The sequence below is a fragment of the Diadema antillarum genome, unplaced genomic scaffold, assembly GCF_040938485.1.
Source record: "Diadema antillarum isolate AM-2024a unplaced genomic scaffold, OU_Dant_1.0 seq00000301_RagTag, whole genome shotgun sequence".
In the NCBI taxonomy this organism is placed as follows: Eukaryota; Metazoa; Echinodermata; class Echinoidea; order Diadematoida; family Diadematidae; genus Diadema; species Diadema antillarum.
In genome coordinates this window covers 404,197-423,679 of record NW_027271324.1, presented here as the reverse complement: position 1 = coordinate 423,679, position 19,483 = coordinate 404,197, and the positions used below count along the sequence as shown (strand labels likewise).

The following is a 19,483-nucleotide window of genomic DNA, read 5'->3' as shown; positions in this document are numbered from 1 at the left end:
TTCGCTTTTCTTAGCTGGTTAGGCACCTCACTCGTTTCAAAGTAGTCTAGCGGCCAGGCGACGTATTTTTAGCGTAAATCAGTCCTTGATTGCCAGCAAAGATAGTAGATAACAAGATAAGAAGGCGCGCGATAAAAATGGACGCAAAATGGCTACCCTACATGACGATACAAAAGAGAGCTAAGTACAAACTCAGTACACCTAGAAACATCATTCATTTCCAAAGGTAGTGGCATTTTTATTATCTGAAAAAGGTTTAAAAATCATAGTCGTAGCTTTTTTTCGATTAAGGGGATTATTTTGAAGAACGAGATTTTAAAGTAATAAGAATTATTTCGTGGAGGTAACAATTTGGCAACAACATGATTTAAAAACAATCAAAGACACTTCATAAACAACAACTTCAAAGACAGCACGTCTCAAGGCCACCGCACACTACACGATCAGACTGGTCTTAAAGTCTTAAGCCAAGCTGGGTCTTAAGACCAGTCGTACGACCGGACACCGCACACTATACGACCCGACTGTAAAGCGCGCGCAGTGCGCATTGCGTGCGCTTGCATTTTACTGCATTGTGAATGGCTGAAAGCTCACGACTGGTCGTAGAGATTCAACATGTCAAATCTCTACGACTGGCGCTAAGACCCAGTCGTACGACTAGAAAATGGCAAGACTGTGACGTCACACTTCTAGTCTTAAGGTCTTAAGACCGGTGAATCGGGGCAAAATCGTGTAGTGTGCGGCGGGCTTCAGGCAAGGGCGCCCATCACCTGAGACGCGCTGTCTTCGAGTGGTCTCAGGTGACGTGCGTAATACGCTTGAGGACCGCGCGCTGTCCATTTGTTTTGTACAGGATTAGCGCACACTTTTCTGTCTTTTCAGTTAAGCGTCTTTGGCTGCGTTTATCAACTTTCCCCTGTTTAAACGGCTTCTTCTTCTTCTTCTGATTAAGTCTGCCTCCTTCAATAGACTGAAGATTCTTGCAGACTGGTGCTATTTACATTATAATACAATTTATTTACAGATATTTACAAGCACATAGAAAATTTGACGAAAATAACCAGCCACTGTGATCAGCCGTTAGACGGTTTCGAAATGATCCCACAGATGGCGCTGAAACAATTTCTGATAACAGGGAATTCCAGTTCCTTACAGTTCTTGGGAAGAACGAATGGCGATGCGATTCAGTTCTCGAATATGGTACCTGATAGGAGTGTGGTTGCGAGGCTCTCGTCAACTGAGTAGCCTGTTTGATAATATAGTCCTGTGCTGAAAGAGGAGTAAGATTATTGTGTAATTTGTACATCAGAATTAGCCTGTCATTTTCTCTGCGCTGTTCCAGAGTGGTCCAATCAAGTATGGTTGGGTGTTCATAACACCGGCCACCTAACGTTTTTCTATCAATAGAAACGTGAAAAATCTCACAATTTGCCTGAAATTTTACTCACGTGTGGAGAAAATACTCCGGATTCACAAGCGCGCACTGAAAATGCGATCGGAGGTACGCGCCTTAGATGGCGGCTTCGAACGCGTGGGGTGTCATTTTTTCCGCAGTCAGTTGCCCTGTTCATTCAACCGACCACCCTGACAATACGTATTATAGGGCACTTAAATGCGTTTTTTCGACAGGCCGCTGTTTTTTTTCTAGCCATCATTTTTTTCCCAATAATATTTGAATATATTTTCAATCCTTCGATATTACTTTTGAAGGACTGTTTGATGAATTTGAATTGATTTTCATTAGGAAACTTTTCATCGTAATTGAAATAAATTAGATGAGTCGGTTTGTTTTTTCACGTTCATTTCTCGTTTCTGCTTCAACTCGTACGGTCGTAGCGGGTGACAATTATGTCATGTGTATGTGTAACGTGTACGTGTGCACGATCGTACAAGCGGCGGTGACAATTTTGCGGTCAAAATCGTCAAATTTATTACGGAAGGATACTCTAACAGGTTACATCTAACAACGAGTCAGCAAAGGTAGGCCACTGCCGGCCTAGTTATATGTAGTTACACGATAAATCTTATTCGATTTTGCTATATTTCGTTAATTTAGAGGGAATACTTATTTGTTTTCGCCTCATTTTACTCGGTAGCGTAGCCCAGTGAAGAATCGAACACCGTTGCGCGTAGTCCCATGCGTACATTTTCTTTCTGTACGCGCAATGCCATTATAGTGCGCGGTCGGTTGATATAGACCCGGTTGGTGTGTTGAACACCTACCATACTTGTAGCATTTTGGTGACACTCGAGGTGTTAAGGTAGCGATTTAAAGTGAATCGCGCAGCTCTTCTCTTGACCATTTCCACTTGGTGGATTAGGTTCTTGGTAGATGGGTCCCAAACTGTGGAAGCATACTCAACAATTGTTTTGTAAGCTGTGGCTTTAACATCAGAAGATTTTATGCGAAGATTGCGTTTTAGAAATGCAAGCACGTTATTGGCTTTATTGGCAGTATTGTTGATGTGTTAGGTCCACTTCAAATCAGAAGTGATGGTTACACCCAAGTACTTCACGGATTCAACAGATTCAAGAGGGGCGTTATTTAGATGATACACGTTACGCACCTTTCTTCTTTTCCTGGATATTGTCAAAACCTTACACTTATCTGTGTTCAAATCCATCATCCATTTTTTCGCCCAGTCACCAATTTTGTGTAGGTCCTCTTGAAGATTTTGCGTATGATGTTGATTGTCGATGGTCATGTAGGAAATTGCATCATCGGCAAAAAGGCGAACCTTTGATGCGAGACCATCAGGCAAGTCATTGATGTAAAGCAGAAAGAGGCAAGGTCCAAGAACCGACCCTTGAGGCACTCCAGATCCTACCGCTACTGGAGAAGATTTAATACCATCCAAAACGACCCTCTGACTTCTTCCATTGAGAAAACTTTGAATCCATTTCAGATTTTTCCCCTGATACCGTAGTAGTCCAGTTTACGTAAAAGCCGCTCATGTCCAACCTTGTCAAAAGCTTTTGAGAAATCCATGATTATAAAATCCGTTTGACGTCCTGCATCCAAGTTCTGTGTAAATCGCTTGTGAAACCAAGTAATTGTTGTTCACATGACATGTTCTTACGGAAGCCATATTGCAGGGGAAAAATGATGTTATTTTCGTCCCCGTGCTTCATAATTTTGCTGTTTTTCGAGAGCCCTTTCCAAAGCCCTGACTGCCTGTACTATTAATGTGCCGCTTGTTTTCGAAGAAAAGCTCCAGTTTAGCACATACTTCAAATATTTCTGAGTGGCGGCATGAGACTTTTGCTGCGTTTATCAACTTTCCCCTGTTCAAACGGATTTCGATAGCCCTTTCCAAAGCCCTTTAGAAACAGCTTTCAAAATAGTTGCGTTTATCAAATCTCTTCGCGAACACAATTTTTTAACTGGCCTGTCACTACACAGCTGCATTGCGCAATTCGACCCGAGGAGAAGAGGTCATAAGGCGTGCATTGTTCGTAACTGAAGTACAAGACTACAAAGCCGTTTCAAAACAGCTTTGCGTTTATCAACTTCCAAAAGGCTTTTACAAACAGGTTTCTGAAAACCTGTTTAGGAAACCTGTTTGGATAGCCATATATTTGGGGCTTTCGAAAAGGCTTTCCTAAAGGGCTTTCAAAACAGCTTTGCGTTTATCAACTCGTAAAAATTCCTTGAAAGCTGTTTGGATAACCTGTTTCTGCCGAGAAAGGAGAGTTGATAAACGCACCCACTCGTAAAGGCTTTCCTAAAGGGCTTTCAAAACAGCTTTGCGTCTATCAACTCGTAAAAATTCCTTGAAAGCTGTTTGGATAACCTGTTTCTGTCGAGAAAAGGAGTTGATAAACGCACCCTTTGATTGCCGGTCAATAGAGGGTGCGACGGTGTGGAAGTCGACTAAAAATACGTCTAGCAAGAAACCTCCGAATCCGGACATGGAAAGACAGTTGTCTGTTATCAAATCTCAAAGTTGCCCGGAAATGTTAATTCGGCACGTTAATGCAATGATTTATCAAATGGATATAATCTCTTGTTATTGCCTATTCAAAACCGTACATCCTTGGAGCTATGACAATTTACTTCTTTGCTTCGCCATATCATGGGAAACTTATTTCGACGGAAATTTATATAAAAAATTCCAACTAAACTACATTAATTATTTCTTTGAAGAAACTCTCGATATCGCATATTTAGAAAAGTGATATAACGACTTTGTTACCGTAATATTTTATTTACAACTTTTTTGTTGTATATAAAACGCACGTTCACAACAGTAACATACAATCACATAGATCTCATGTCAGGTAGACAACAAAATGGTAGTGCTTATTATTATCGCATATTGAGATTGGTGTAGTTCTCAATTCAATTCAGTTCAATTCAATTCAATAAAGGTTTTATTCAGTCTTGTATCGCAGCCAGTGGCTGAATTGCACATGTTTACAAAGATAAAAGATACAATCATGATTGTTAATTCATATAAAACAACAAGAAAATTGAATCTCCTACAAAATACACTTAATTGAAACTGAAAATATTAACTTAAATTTAAACATTGAAAAGCTTAAAATATACAAAAAATTACTACTAAAATAATTATTACTATTAATGATAAACAATAGAAAAATAATATAAACATAATTCAATCATCAAATTACAAATTACTCATTACATTTCTATCTATATACTCCCAAGATCAACAATTTAAACTTAAACTTAAACTTAAATTTAAACTTAAATTTAAACTTAAAAAGACACTTTAGCTGATGGCATAATTGCACATATTTCTATGATAAACATTAATGTAATCACTATTGAAAAAGACAATATCAAGTGTATATAATACGCTCAAAACAATCAAAAGTAAACTGAATCAATGACGAAAGCATAAAAAATATAATTATAAAAGATGTAATTATAAGAATAATCCATATGATATACTCTATATTTGATCACAAAAGTAATATATTGCACAAGGAACAAAATCAATATTGAAACTTGAATTATGTATTTGAGAGTGTGTGCATGTTTGCGCATGTGTATGGAAAGGGGGTAAGTGTGTGTGAGTGTGTGTGGGGTGGATGGATGTGCGTGTGTGCATACCCACAATCAATGAATCAAAGTTACATGGTATAAGGTGATAAGAATGATCTGTCAATAAGGTTGTAACTAACACTTGGGGCAGCATTACACACTGTACATTTCATTGTTTGGTTCCATGAGAAATGCTTCGCCGACATTTGCTCCGCCGACGATTGTTCCCCCGGCATTTGATTCTTGCTTGTGGTCTACCTGATCTGTCAACTTGTGTCCTATGCAATGAAGGCTGCGTCCTTCAGCCAGGACCTGGCAGCAGGGGTGAGGCTGCAGAGGGCAGTCCATCCTCCCGCCAGGCGAAGGGTGGTGCAGTCCTCCACCCGGTGATCTGCCCGTCTGTGTTTCCGCGCAGTCGCATCTGTCTGTCTCTGAAAGTTTCCACTGGTGCAGGCATGCTTGGAAGCGTCCGACTCCAGTGCGGAGTCAATTAAGGCGACACCAGTCCTTTCGTGGGAGGTCACAAGCCAGGGGGTGGGGTGTAAGTGGCAACACGTTGGTGAGTCTGCCTGCAGGCTGTTGTTCCTTCCATTTGTTGTTGAGCCAGGCCTTCCTGCTGAGGTTCCTGTTCTCTGAGGAGAGGGCTTGTGCAGTCCTAATAAAGGGTTCTCTGCTTTTAAGACGCTGTCTAGGGAAGACGGCGTGCATCTTGGTATGGAGGGGGTGGTATTCTTCCGTGGCAGACTTAAGTGCTGCCTGTCTTGTAGCGGCAAGGGCGAGGGCGGTGGAGCGGAGGGTGGTAAAATCGGCTCCCCAGTCATGGCCGCATAGTCTGCGTAGAAGGCACACTCTGGCAGATGCTTTCCCAGCTACATTCTGTGCATGGTGACGGAAGGTGAGTGAGCAGTCGAGTTTCACTCCGAGGTAAGTTGGAGTGGCACAGAATGGAAGATTGGTTCCTTGGAGTTTGACATGGAGTTGGCGGCCTGCTTCCTTGTTCAGGTGGAACACAGAAGAGATGGTCTTTTGTGCGTTGAGTTTCAGCCGCCATTGGGGGTAGTAGATCTGCAGTCTGCATATTTTGGGTGAGGGTGTGTTCAGCTTCCTCAAAGGAGTTTGAGGTGGAGAGGATAGCCAGGTCATCGACGTAGGCGTATTTAGAGCTACAGATGTGGGGGATCGACAATTGGCCCGCTGACATTATTGCTCCGAAAACGCGACATTTACCTCGCCGAAAATTGCTCCGGCAACATTTTCTTCGAAATTATGGTATTTGCTCCTCTGGTAAGGGCTTCGCTGACACTGCAGAAGATTAAATTTTCAATTGAATTCTCAAGCTGTTTTTTTTTAATGTTCGCTTTTCATTACTTTTGTGTGAAGCTACATTCTGGCGACATCCATAAGTTATTCAAAAATTATCTTGCACACTTGTCGTTTCTTTCTTAATATAGATTTTCCCGGTCAATTTCATAATTTTGTCATTTAAGTTCCTATTCTGAGCATTCAGTTTCACGCATTTCACGCTCGCAGCACTGAAGCAGCAATCAAATTCACAATTCAGTCATTAAAATTCACTATCGGAGCAATCAATTTTTCATTTGCGTCATTCAAATCTAAGATAGGAGCATGCATTTCAGCAATGAGCATTCAAATTTATTTCAAGCCCGTGCGCCGCGGCGATGAAATCTTGACGGTCATTCAAAATTCGTGAAAATAAATAAGTGCCTTAAATTAAAAGGAATTCTTGCATTTAGAGAGCTTGGGGCCGTGTATATGACCCCGTTTACAGTGAGCGAAAAGGCCGGGCTCGAGCCCGGCCTTCATTTCAGTGTAAACGCGCAAAAAGGCCAAATGCGGGGGCCCCGCATTTGGCCACGCTCTGGAGGTGGTCTCGGCCACGGCCGAGCCGCGGCCGAGCCCCGGCCGAGCCCGGCCTTTTCTCAGTGTAAACACAAACTGGGCCAAATGCGGTACCAAATTTAGTCTGGCTTCCAGACCCTCTGCCCGTACTATTTCGCTATTCAGGATATTAACACCCTCAACGTCGAAAACTAGTATAGTTTAAGGTGGTTTTGTCCTGCAAAGGATTCTTCCTTCACCAAAGGCCTTTGCCGAACGGCGACTTCGTCGCCACGGAATCCAGTTGACAAAGGGTCTGGAAACCAGACTATACCAAATTGCGTTTGTTTTCAAGCAGAGCGCCACTACGACAAAATATTGAAAGGTTTGAATTAAAAGCTCGGCCCCGCAATTGAGGCCGGGCCCTACCCAGCCCCGCACTGTAAACGGGGTCCAAGTGTCGTTTTCACAGAGCTTTGAATAGATTGGGCTTCACAATAAAGATTATTTTGCCGTATTTTGCCCACCTGTTCATTCTGAAATTCGAACTTACTGAGCATGACGAGGGTAAAATGGTAGTCACATACAGGAATGTCAGGCACTGTATATGCAAACGAGCATTATAGTTATAGGAGAGGTTGATTGACACCGAGAAAAAACAATTTCGACTACATGGAAACTGAAACCACGAACAATGTAGACCTATATGTCTTGTTTGTTGTTTATTGATATCTTATTTGTTAACTTTTGCGGGACTATGTGAGATCATTTTGTGTCAGTTTGTCTTCAAAGCATTGCATTGTTTCATTATTGACCGAGCGGTGCCATCAAAGAGTATGTTTAAATTGTAGTGTCGTTTTGTGCACTGCTGATTGGACCTCATAATTTAAAATGTCTTGAAATAAAAAACCAAAAATACATAAATACATAACAATACAAAAACATTAAGCATAGATGAATGCATATGCCTGGGTTGTATACACCTCTTGCTTGTTTTATACGAACCTTTTCGCCCATTTCTGCCCCATCCTTACCCCATTACCCCCATTCTTGATAATAATGATAATAACAATAGTAATAATAATATGAATTTATATTACGCTAAATCCACTCTATAGAGTGCTCAAAGCGTATACATACTATACCATTCTTCAAGCATACATTATAACTTAAAACGTACACTGCAAAAATATTGTTAGATTTAACACCATAGGTGCTAAATCAAACACTTTTCAAATGTAAATAGATGAAAACACCAACAGATGTAGAAATTATGTAATGATGGTGTTGAAAAGTGTTTCCCTGGCACTTTGTGGTGTTAATTTGACAATGCAGCTGGTGATATTTTTGACATTGCGCTGGTGTAAATTCAGTGACACTACATGGTGTTGCTTTGATATTGCTGGTGTTAACGTCAATGGTGTAACATCCACCAAGTGTCATGAGGAGACCACTCCAACTGGTGTTACTGCGGTGTCAATGTGTTTAATTTTTTTTTAAATCAAGTACATGTACTTTAATGTCGGAAAGTTCTTGCTCATCTTGTTGAAGTTCAAAATCAACAAGAAGAACAATAACTGATTACCTGTCTAAAAATAGAAAGTTTTGTACTTTGAGGTGACACCAGGAGATGTTGATTTAAGACCGAAAATAAACGCTGGAAATTTAACACCAGCTAGGTGTTTCATATTTAGTACCGACTTTTTGCAGTGTAATCATATGCATAATAAGCCTTTGGTGTGTACCGGTGTGCTGTTATAAGTTACTTTCGCCCCTTTCTTCCCCATCCTCACCCCATTACCCCTTCTTCAAATATCTATTCCATTTCCTTCACTAAACTGATTACACGAGGTAGGAAAATGATCATCCTAAAATGAAATTGAAGGTCCCAAACAAGCTCATCGGGACTATCGCGTGAATTTGAATGCACGAGTAGGAATTGCAGTGCTCGCAATTGGAAATTAAACGCACATTCGTGAATTTGATTTTGACGGAAACGAAATAGAGCTCCCATAAATGAAATTGATCGCTCGTATTTTGAATTTGAATGCCCGAATATTTTCGAGTGCATGCGCTGTGTGAAAAAGTATGAAACTGAGTGGGAAACTCTATCGATGCTTAGAAAGAGATAAAATTGGAGTGCAGTCGAATCAGTAAACCATCGCCTCATTCATGTTTCATTGGTTGTAGAATTTTAAAATTCTCTGATAAACATAGTAACTGGTTCAAATTATTATCAGGCCAGACTCACGACATTGGTTTTAATATCGATTCCGAGTATAAAAAGGGAGGGGGACGGGGTTTCAAAAATATTTTGTCCCAAATGATTTCGATAGTAGATAGTGAATATCGTTATCGTTGTCATTATTACTATGATTTTCATTATCATTTCTAATTTGTATAATTTCTCTCATTTGACATCACTTCATCCTCTCCCTTAAGTAAAGTCGTTCTTTTAAGTGATGAGTCATGTTTATATTTGAATATGTATCAGCAATAATTCGCCCGTTTTGCTACAGTTTCTACGAAGAATTTTGTTATTTCACTCTGCGCTATCACTTCTTGTAACGTGTGCGTCTCTTCACCAAAAGGAATGTTGGTACTTTGTGATTTTTGTGCTGAGTTGTTTAGCCGGAATGATGATGATAATGGTTGTGAATGCTTGGGAAAGGACGCAATCATTATCTTTATAAGTGATAGTATCGATAATTGGTATAATGCTGCAGTGTCAAAGACGGTATATGCTGAACACATGTTTCCTTCTTTCTTCCTCTCGCCTGCCACTCTTTCCTTTTCCTCCCCGTGAATGATGAACAACACCAATTACTTTTCGAAAGCTTTTTACAAGGTTGAACATGAACGGCTTTTACACAATTTAGACTTCTATGGTATCAGAGGAAAAAATCTTCAATGGATTCAAAGTTTTCTCCATGGAAGAAATCAGGTAGCAAATCTTCTCCAATAGCAATAGAATCTGGAGTACCACAAGGGTCGGTTCTTGGGCCTTGCCTTTTTCTGTTTTACATTAATGACTTATCTGATGGTCTAGCATCTTAGGTTTGCCTATTTACCGATGATGCAATCTCCTACATGACCATCGACAATTAACATCATACACAGAACCTTCAAAAGGACCTAAACAGAATTGGAGACTGGACTAAAAAGTGGATGATGGTTTTGAACACAGATAAATGCAATGTTTTGGCAATCTTCAGAAAAAAAAAGGTTCAACATGTGTATCATCTAAACAACACCCCTTTTGAATTTCTCATTGAAATCCGTGAAGTATTCGGTGTAACCATCACTTCTGATTTGAAGTGGCCCAACACATCAATAATACTGTCAACAAAGCCAATAATGTCCTTGCATTTCTAAAACGCAATCTTCAACTAAAATACTCTGATGTCAAAGTCACAGCTTACAAAACGTTGGTTCAACCAATTGTAGAGTATGCTTCCTCTGTTTGGGACCCATCTTCAAGAACCTCATTCACAAAGTGCAAATGGTCCAGAGAAGAGCTGCAAGATTCACTCTGAATCGCTACGGTATAGCTCAAGTGTCACTAAAAATGCTGCAAGAACTTGATTGGACACTCTGGAACAGCGCAAAGAAAACGACAGGCTAACCATGATGTACAAAATGAATAGCTTGCTTCCAAAAGCAAAATGATGGACTGCCGTTCTCCACTTTGATTAAATGCTCAAGGCGCTTTACAATTGTACATCAAAGCAAACAGACTGAAGATACAAGTACATCACCGTAATAGAAGAAGATGAAGAAGCAGAAAAAAAAAGACATGAAAGTCTGTCTTCAAAAGACCACTGGTCTTCAAAATGCACTGCTAAACAAATAGGATTTCAGCTCACGAGGAAGTGAAATTCCACAGTGTTGGTCCAGCGTGAGCGAAAGCTCGTTCCCCCCAAGATTTCCTAGAAAACGGAATATGTAAGAGACCTGAAGTTGAGGATCGAAGAGTTCGTGAAGGTTGGTATTGACGAAACATAACAAACATTGTAATCAGGAGCTGCTCCCTCAATAACGTGATAAACCAAAAGAAGTATCTTAAACCGAATACGCTCCTGTACAGGCAACCAATGAAGACTCTTCAGGATAGGTGTGATATGACTGCGTTTACTTGACAAAGAAACAATACGTGCAGCGGCATTTTGTAGCTTTTGTAATTGGGCAATTTGGCGAGTTTGGTAGATTGAAAAACAAACCATTACCGAAATCAAGGCGTGAAGAATAAGTGCATGAACAAGTTTTTCCGTGGCAGTGCGAGTCAATACTTGCGAATAAAACCAATATTGCGCAATTGATAACGGACTGATTTAGAAATGTTGGTGATTTGATCAGACATAGCCATGTGAGAGTCAAACATAACACCCAGATTGCGACATGACTTTGACAGAGGAATATCATTACCTACAAATCGAAATACAATTAATATCCAACTTATTCAAGTGAGATTTAGAACCAAAAAAGAATAAATTCACACTTGCTGTGGTTTAGAAACAATGAGTTAGACCTCATCCAAGCATCAATATCAATGATGCAATTTTCTAGACAGCGCAGTGCATGAGATGCTTGGATTTGATGTGGTGGAAAAGATACAAAAACTTGTATGTCGTCTGCATATAGATGATACCGAACAGAATGCCTTTGAAATATTTTCCGCAGACCGATCAAATAGATAGAAAAAAGGGTGGGCCCGCCAACAGAGCCTTGAGGTACACCACAGCCTAATCGCTTTGAAGACGATGTGACACCATTCAAAAGAACAGACTGTGAATGGTGTGATAGGTATGATTTAAGCCATTCGAGAGCTTGTCCCTGGATACCCAAACTTGTAAGTGTATTGACAAGAATTCTGTGATCTACAGTGTCGAAGGCCGAAGACAGATCCAACAAAACCATTGCTGTGACGGATCCGGAATCCATTTCCCTTAAAATATAACTAGAAACATTTATCAAAAGGGTCTCCACACTATGGTGAGGGCGATAAGCCGACTGTAAAGGATCGAATAGACCATGTTCCAGCATATAGTCTGAGAGTCTCGAAAACACAACTCTCTCTAAAATCTTGAACAAAAATGAAAGATTGCATACAGGACGATAACTTGTCAGTGATTCCTTATCCAATGAAGGTTTTTTCAGCAAAGGACGGATCAGACCTTTCTTTAAAGATCATTTCTTGTCCTCTGATCAGTCGAGAGCATTGAAAGTGGCAAAATATATTTCCACCATGAAATTCCTAGTCCGACAATATCCTTAGTGAAATAGTAAACAAAAGATATATCCCGCTACCATGGCGATATTTGCTACGCGCACGCGCACCACTCTCGTCACAGGCACGCATTTTAGTGCATGAGACATCACGTCACAGTACGGTTTTCCACCAAGAGTATCGCGCAGTCAATGCAAACACTTGTAGTTTACGTTTAGTTTTATGGGCGTTGAAAATATATAACTTTAGATCGGTTAACCGCCCACTTTATATTGCTGTTACTCTTAAAATTCATTGGGAGAGCTATCAAACAAAATATTACCAGTCCATTGTACGAGGTTCGGGGTAAACTACGTGCCTTTGGTGACTTCAATAAGCACCCTTTTATAGTTTGATATAATCTACGTATATCTTGGGGCAGTATGTTCATAGTGACGACTTGGTAATACTTTTCGAAAGACGATGTGCCAGACTTGGGACGAGAGGGAAAGAGTCAATCAAACAGAAGAATGCAGCACCTCATGCTGATGCGCCTTCCTCGAATTCCAAACAGAATATACGCAAGAGGCATGACTCCTTCATGAATTCTCTTTGTTTGGGAGCAGCGACGAAATGGATAATGCAAGCTATTCTTGGGAATTTGATTAAGTTAGCAAAGTTAAGCTGTAGCAAATACTGGTACTCATTGGGAACAATACCGGGTGTGTCATGTAGATGAATATAACTTTTTAAAAATCCTACTAACAGCAAGTGGCCATGTCATCACGGCATTAGAAATTTAAGATTGAAGGAAAGTATAGACGTAACGAAAAAAAAAAATTAGTCTCGGGATCTATTTTAACTCCCGCGTCGTGCCCTTGGCTGGAAAATTACTTCAACCAGTGACTACGATTATCATAGTATTTGCGGATATCATAACAAATGTAACATTCAATTGAATCAATTCTATCAATGGTCAATGACTCGATTATTATGTGGGGGCGCTGTGGCATAGTGGATAAGACTCCCGACTCCCAATCGGAGGACCCGAGTTCGAGTTCCGCCCAGTGTTTACGTCCTTGGACAAGATGTTTTTACCCGCCATGTCCCTCTCGACCCAGGTGTATAAATGGGTACCTGGCAACGCCTGGGGTAATAATAATGGCAGGGCCCTCTGGTAGAGCCGTGGCAACACTGAAGAGGCTATCCTAGATAAATAAGACATTATTATTATATTATTATTCCCAATTTTCATCTCTTACAAAGCATTGACTGTAAAGAAAGAAACAATAATCGTGCAAAATAATTTCTGAATGACATTTAAATGTCACCAGACTATCATACTTTCACACTAATTTCATGAAAAGCGAACGTTATCATAATTATTAAAAGCACTTAAGAATTTATCATCAGCAGAGTCGGTGGAACACTTGATGGCGAGGCATATATTGTATCTTCGAAGAAAATGTCGGCGGAGCAAATGTCGGAGGAGCAAATGTTGGCTGAGCAATTGCCGGCGGAGCAAATATCGCGGAACATATCTCGCAGAGCATTTGTCGAAATTATCGGAGCAAATGTTGGCCGAGCGCATGTGTCACCCATTGTTTTGCACTGAATGTGTGAAGAAACTTTTTCTGTTAATATTGCAAAATACCAGGTTTACTGTCAAATGGATATGCTGCCAAACACCGTTTATAAAGATTATAATATGAATAATCATTACACCACAGAAGCTTATCTACGTGAAGTTACAAACCAACATGGCTGTTGGTACACATTCCTTTTTCTGCTCATGCGCAAAGCCGAATTACGAAATGGCCTATTAATATCGGACATAATATAGTCATGGTGGTATTTGATGCTGCTGAATCTGCGTTAGCAAGGGCAACACAGCCCGCAATTTACTGTTAGTTGCAAGTAGTGATCTCATTACTAGTACTCGTATTGTAGGTCTAACAACAAAACAGTGTCATCAACGGAGCCGTTATGATTCGTAACAGTAACAGCCGTAACATTTCTTTGTTTTTATATTTTCTCATATTTCTTTATCTGTCATGTACCAGCTAGTCTGTAGTAAACCCTTAGTCTAGACTCTTCATGGTCAATTTTATAGTCAAATTCTGATATAAGACACTTCTATCATTTCTGGCTCATTTGTATCGAAATTGTGAGGTAAGTTAGGTATATCTAATTGTAGATGAGTAGTTGAATATTTGATGCAGTGGCGTATCTAGGGAAAACGGCACCCGGGGCAAGCGCGAAAATTGCGCCCCTAATTTCTGAAAAAGTGTTCAACCCCAACCCCATCCCGGTAGGAACTTTAAATAAAGTCCACATGATATGCTTTTTCAGGCACTTTAAAGGGGTCTTTTGAGGGTGATTTGCATGTAATGAATTTTGATAAATTTTGGCGAGCGAGCGCAGCGAGCGAGCCGAAAATTTTGGTATTGGGTTCAGCTTACAAAACATGGAATTCTTGTCATTTTTTGCTATCAAATCTTACAATTCCAATCAAGATATAGTGATGACGGCCTTATAGATAACGATTTATACCAACAAACTGCATGAGGAATTTAAAAAGTACTCTAAATTAGTACGCGCGAGTTAGCCGAAATTTGTATATTTCCACGTCATCATCACGTTTTGTTCTTATTTCTTTTCTTTTTTTTTTGATAAATTTTGGCGAGCGAGCGCAGCGAGCGAGCCGAGAATTTTTGTATTTTAGCTTACAAAACATTGAATTCTTGTTATTTTTTGCTTATGAAATCTTACAATTCTAATCAAGATATAGTGACGACCTTATAGATAACGATTTATACCCACAAACTGAGGACTTATAATACTAGTACTCTAAATTAGTACGAGCGAGTGAGCCGAAATTTGTATATTTCCGCGTCATCATTACGTTTTGTTCTTGTCTTTTTTGATTTGTTTTTTTAGCGCCCCCCCCCCCCCCCGATATGTTCGAAACCGTTGGCGTTCTCTCTTGACCCAATCGGCGATCGCTTCAGAACAAATGAAATTGCAGCCGCTGCTCCTTGTAACATTTTTCCTGCTTAATATAAAATGACATGTGTGAACACAATAGACATTGTCATTTTATGCGCGTCATCGTCACGTTTTGTTCTTATCTTCTTCTTTTCTTTTTTTTTTTTGATAAATTTTGGCGAGCGAGCGTAGCGAGCAAGTCGAAAATTTTTGTATTTCAGCTTACAAAACATTGAATTCTTGCTTGTCATTTTTTGCTTATTTAATCTTACAATCCTAATCAAGATATAGTGACGGTCTTATAGATAACGATTTATACCAACAAACTCTGGACTTGAAAAAAATACTCTAATATGTACGAGCGAGTGAGCCGAAATTTGCATATTTCCTCGTCATCGTTACGTTTTGTTCTTATCTTGCTTGATTTTTTTTGCCCCCCCCCCCCCGTATGTCCGAAACCGTTGTCGCATTCTTTTGATCCAATTGGCAATCGCTTCAGAACGAAAGAAATTGCAGCCGCTGCTCCGTGAAACATTTAGCCTGCTAAACATAAAATGACATGTGTGAACACAGTAGACATTGTCATTTTGTCCGCGTCATCATCACGTTTTGTTCTTATCTTCTTTATTTATATAAATTTTGGCGAGCGAACGCAGCGAGCGAGCCGAAAATTTTTGTATTTCAGCTGACAGAACATGGAATACTTGTGTGAACACAATAAAAATTGTCATTTTGTCCGCGTCATCATCATGTTTTGTTTTTATCTTGTTTGATTTGGTTTTCCGCCCCCCCCCCCCCCCAACATTCTCCCTCCCCCCCCCCCTTTCCGGGCGAGGTTTTTTGTTTCTTCTTCTGCTTCTTCTTTTCTTTTTTCTTCTTCTTCTTCGTTTTTTTCTTTTTCTTCTTCTTTTTTCCCCCTTTTTTTTCTTTTTTGCGCCCCCAAGGATTGGCGCCCGGGGCACGTGCCCCCCTTGCCCCCCCCCCCTAGATACGCCACTGATTGATGAGAGTAGAACTTTTTCCTATGGCAATACGGATTCTGTGAGAGTATCATTTAGCGCGTATAAACTCTTCAAACATCAGACGTTAAACAAGCTTTTGGAACTCTTTCGTTGTAAATCAGTTTCTCCCCGTAGAGACTATGAGCTCATTTGATGCTTTTACAATACATGTACTTAGGTTTTTGCCTCATATTCTTGTTTTATACTGTATTCAATTTTCTTCATTTCGTTAGAAAAAATACTGTAGTAACAGATCGGTCAACTTTACATTAACCCTCAATGAGGGAATACTCCCTCGAAATTTTCTTGGATAATTTCTCAAGACAAAAAATCTCATACTGAAATTTCATGACTTTTCTTTCACATCTCGAGCACGTTTCAGGACCTTATATTTCCGAAAGGGGGGTACGGTTGCGGAGATATATAGCACATATGTTGTGGAAATAAACTTCAGAAAGACGCCAGATTACGTACAACCATGCAAGCTTAAATCCTCATTAGTGTCATTCATGTAGTAAGAAAAATTATATGAAATATGGTCCAAATTTTCTTACTATTCTTTAGCCAATTCGCAGTGTTTTCATCTTTAAGTACTTGTTCTTCATTGTATGAACAGGCAGTTACTTATATTTTCTGAACATTTATAAATGTCCCTCCAATGCCTTCCAAAGCCTTACCATTTTTATGTAATTTATAATAATTCCCATATATACATGTACAATATACATGATGTATGTGATGGTGTGGCATATGATTATGTTAAGTATGTTTGGCTAAAATTACTGTCAGTGCATTCTTTTTCTCTGTATACAATTCAATTTGTGTTGAATGTTCAACAATTCTAACTGGATGGGAAAAAAAATCAGTTGTTTATCTCACATGAACCAAAGGGTCAAGTGAGCTATTGCGATCATTCATCGTTTGGCGTCTGTGCGGTGTGTCGTGCGTAAACTCTTAACATTTTTAGCATCTTCTTGAAAACCAATGGCATATTGTCACCAAATTTAGCAATTAGTATCCCTGGAATGACAGGATCGTAATCTGTTTAAATGAGCACATGCCTTCTTCCTGAGTATTAGTCTGCAAGAATGTATGGAAGGCTAAGTAGCGATACTCGGGTGAGCGCGATTACCCCTGGATCTCTTTTAAAATAATGAACACTCCGGTTTCAAATGTACGTTATCCATGATCTCGCCAATCGATCGAGTAAAGAATGATCTTCATTCATACAAATTAACAATCCGCTTTAACTTCAGGCGTCGCTGTGTTAACCGCAAGACTCTATTCCAATTATCCACATTTGACTTAGAGGAGTAGCATAGCCAGGAAACGAACTAATCCTAGCCTACTTCCATCTCATCAACGTTATTTTGAAGATAGGGACCAAATAAACAAAGCCGCCAAGTGTATATCTTATTTTTTGGGGATTGAAAGCTCTCTTTTTTTCATATCAGTACTCTTTTCTCACTTAAGGACAAAGTAAGTAAATGATGCTTAGAACTGCAGCTGGACGTTTGGACAAGGAAAGTAGTAAAACTCATAAAAAGTGCGTTATTACTCATGAATTTCTGTCAAATATCAAACAGAAAGAAAGATTTCGTCTGAAATGTTAATGTTGCAACTGGGAAATATTTTCCTTTCGTTTAAGATATGACTGGCAATGCTTCTGAGTGTTGCCAACAAATTGTTATTATCTTGAACATCACTAAATAATTTTATTGTGTGAGACTTCAAACTTACTTTATCTATTTTTTCCAGCCGCTGGAAAGGAGGATAACTTTTACTGGCTTTTCATCTTGGCTCAAATCATCAACAGTCTCGCTGCCGCCCCGCTCTTTACTCTTGGAGTTACGTACATGGATGACAACCTTTCAGCAAGGAATTTCGGTCTAGTCATGGGTATGTGCATAATATTAAGTAGTATACTGTTCATGTAAAGAAGTGGTACAGAATAAGAGAATAGCTTGTTTCAGAGAGGTTCCAAGGGACGAAAGTGACTTTCGTATCTTATACCTTTAAATGCACTAGCATATTTTCGACACACCTGGCAGGAATCATTCTGAGGAGCAAAAATTTTTAATCGTTTGAATGATTCAGATCTTACTCTCACCCACTCAAAGGAAATAAGGCGGGAGGGAGAACATTAACATCTAAGACGATGTGCATATTAGAAATCTTCTTTTTGACATCCAGAAGTAACACAAGCAAGTCACATTGCACTAAGATACTCTTAACGTTGTAGAATATAAGTTGTTCGTGACAGCTGAGGTAGTCCACCATGGCATCTCATAGGGTAGTACATTGGGACCCACAGTCCCAAAGATCCAAATCAATCATGCATTGTTTCTTCTCTAGGTCATATGTGACATTCCTGTGGTATTGTGTGTAGACACATTTCCGGGAATGAAACAGAATTTTGTTACTTTAAAGGGAAGGATGATATTGAATAGCTTTGTTATAATTCTTTCAAAACGCAATCCCATCGTTTTTATCAGAAATCATTCTTATGGGTCAAGGGAAAGCAAATGTCGAAAAGGTGCATGTGGTGCCAATGATGGCATTGAGGCAGGGCTACAGGGGCTGCATCATTGTAAGTTTAAATTACATTTCTGTTCAGTAGAGCAGGTACATTGTATTGTGTGTAGGTGCCCTGAAAGATTGTTCACACCAAAAGCGGTAGCTACTGTTTGGTTAATGTCATACCATTAATGTACACCACAATAAAGTTGTATCATAGTTAAATATACCTTGACGTGCAGGTTAACGTTAAGTACCATGGGGCTGTCGTCTATAGTTTGAACAAAACATTTCATCAGAATAATATAGGTTTGAATTTCCTTGATGACCCTTAGCCCTGATCTCTGCTCGAACTAAGCTACCTTGTTTCTCGGATTTTCATTTGGCCAGAACCACCTTCTGCTAAATGGCAGCACTCTGCATCTTTTAATGGTTAATTTTAGTTCCATTCTACTGTCTCGGCTTTTATTAGTCTTACAGGTCTATTAGTACAGATCACCTCAAATCAGCTCTGTTCTGCACATACACCGTCTACTGCTGCAGAACAAAGCATGTGAATACACTTACTGGGTACCGACTTCTTCCCAACTACCAAGTTTGTATCTACTTAGGGTTGGCCCAGTGATTAAAAGATGCTGTCTTTGTCAAAGGCTCAGTTGTACCTGACTGACAAAAATCAAACAAAAGAAGTAATGTTTTGCATTTCCATATATAGGCCATCGTGAATTCAGTCAAATCAATGGCCACAAACTTCATCAAACTGACATTTTATGCAGTCATCTATACGCTTTAGCCATGCTTTATATATATGGATAGCACACTGATGAATTATTACTTGCTGTGAGAAATGTCAAAAAAAAAATCGATTGAAATATGTCACTTACTTGCAAACTTTATGTAAATCTAATCCTTTTATCCAAA

General features: G+C 39.6%; 1 protein-coding gene across 1 annotated transcript in view; it reads left to right on the top strand.

The window, feature by feature from the left end:
- Positions 1–19,483, top strand: part of LOC139730309 (solute carrier organic anion transporter family member 4A1-like) — a 232,162-nt gene that overhangs the window by 66,986 nt on the left and 145,693 nt on the right. Inside the window, exon 3 of the mRNA XM_071641184.1 lies at positions 17,804–17,944. Within this exon, the coding sequence (XP_071497285.1) occupies positions 17,804–17,944 (141 nt within the window). The remainder of the gene's footprint in view (positions 1–17,803; positions 17,945–19,483) is intronic.